This window comes from Aulonocara stuartgranti, assembly GCF_965226115.1.
Source record: "Aulonocara stuartgranti genome assembly, chromosome: 3".
Taxonomy (NCBI): Eukaryota; Metazoa; Chordata; class Actinopteri; order Cichliformes; family Cichlidae; genus Aulonocara; species Aulonocara stuartgranti.
The window spans coordinates 10,112,621-10,114,480 of NC_138941.1; the positions used below are offsets into that span (position 1 = coordinate 10,112,621).

The 1,860-nt window shown below is 42.8% G+C and overlaps 1 protein-coding gene across 1 annotated transcript in view; it reads left to right on the plus strand.

Annotated features, from left to right (window-relative positions):
* LOC309703020 (NACHT, LRR and PYD domains-containing protein 3-like) overlaps nucleotides 1-1,416 on the plus strand; it is a 198,082-nt gene extending 196,666 nt beyond the window's left edge. Inside the window, exon 14 of the mRNA XM_082527729.1 lies at nucleotides 1-1,416. This exon is cut by the window's left edge and continues 532 nt beyond it. Coding sequence (XP_082383855.1) covers nucleotides 1-7 — 7 coding nt within the window. The 3' untranslated portion in view covers nucleotides 8-1,416.
* Nucleotides 1,417-1,860: the final 444 nt, after the last annotated feature.

Sequence of the window (1,860 nt, forward strand, 5' to 3'; positions counted from 1 at the left end):
GTGCTGAGTGGAGTGTAAAGAGTGTCTCCTGTTACAGAAACACTGTTGAACAGATAGTTCGGTCTGTACATGTCTGTCTCTTTCACTCACAAACACGTTTTCAGATTCATGGATTCAATCAGTTGATGTTTGAAACTCTTCTAAATGATTCCTTGTAAACTTCTTCCTCTTCAGTCACAAACAAACAGGAAGTGATGTCACATGTGTTCCTGTCCACACAGCAGAATGAGTCTATTGCTGACAGTGATGTACAAACAGAGTGAGCATTTCTGAGGCCCAAAATAAACTGAGTAGTTCACTGAATGAACAATGGACTGTGAGCTCAGTTCCTTCATCATTAGTATGGATTATATATGTATATGTATTATATTAGTATCATATATATCAGGTGCTGCTGCTTTCAGTCATTGTGCAAATGTGCTGTTTGTAAGCTTGTAAAGCTGCAGTCAGCTGAGACTGAAGAAGTCACCTGATCAGTGAGCAAACGTTTCTGAAAACGTCCAGATGAACAGAATCAACCTTTTGGGATCAGCCAGCAATGCAGCATCATTGTTGTTCAGCTTCAGAGGTTTGCAGGAATGAACTGATGACCAGAAACAGCTGCAAAGTCCAAGAAAATACCAGCTGGAGTTCAGCTGCATTTGAAGAAGTCAAAGAAAAGTAAGGATGGCAAAGGGCGACGTTTTCTTCCAAAGAGCTGCAAACATGGTCGACGCCTCATTAGAAGAATCATCTGGACATTTGTGAGGAACTCTAACCAAGAAAGCAACGTCACACAGATCCAACAGACAGTTTCCATGACTGCAAGTGTTGAGTGGAAAAATGCTACGTTGCATTATTGCATCCTCTCACCACAGGAGGCGCTGTTGGCACCACTGATTGCTGATCAGCTGTTCTCTGATGATCTGATTGATACTGTGAATAACGGGACTCACTGAACTCTGTGACACAGTGAAGATTACAGAGTTTAACTTCACCCTTTAAGACTGACCACAGAACCAAGTCCGCCAGAGCTTTTGTTATATTTTTACATGCTGTGGAGCCATTTGTGGGAGCATTTCAAGTTGCTATACATCAATACAACTGTTATAGCCCTAATTTTAATAATATGTATGCATTAAGTCCATAGTAACTACATAAACTGCAAAAACAACCTCTGCTCATCCATCTCTGTGTGTATCAGGATACATTTGGTTCATAATACACAGAAAAATCAGAGTTATTACCTGTAATAAATGTGAAAGATTCCTGCAGTGATAACCAGGCAGGACTGAAACACATCCAAGCTGTCACCACGGTAACAGCACCGCCCATCCACAGGTGAGGGGAGGAGCAAAAAGAGGGACTTTGACCATTTTATACTAAAAACACTCAACTAATGTTTCTAATATGAAACAAATAAGCCCACATTAATGTGAGCGTTTATTAAATAATAATAATGATGATTTCCTCCTGATCTCATTTCCACAGCAGAGAAAACTGTGGTGTATATTGAGGTGGAGGGTGTGGTCTGTGGCTCAGGTGTAGAGTGAGGGTGGGGTGCACCACAGCAGCATGCTGGGACTGCTGAGGGTGGAGGAGGGAGTGATGATGACATCAGAGCTGCAGCACAGAGACCAGTGAACACACAGTCTGTTCATCTTTGCATAGATACAATATACAGCACAATATTGAATGACAGACACGCTGTGGGAGCTTCCACAGATACACTGACGTCAGCATCCAGAGTCCTCCTGCTGCTCCCCCCTCAGAGCCCCGTGATCAGCACCAACACATTCAGTTAGATGACAGAGTCCAGCTGCAGCTAGAATCAGCTCCCCTCTGTGAACAACAGCACAGCGTCAGTGTTTCACACTCAGT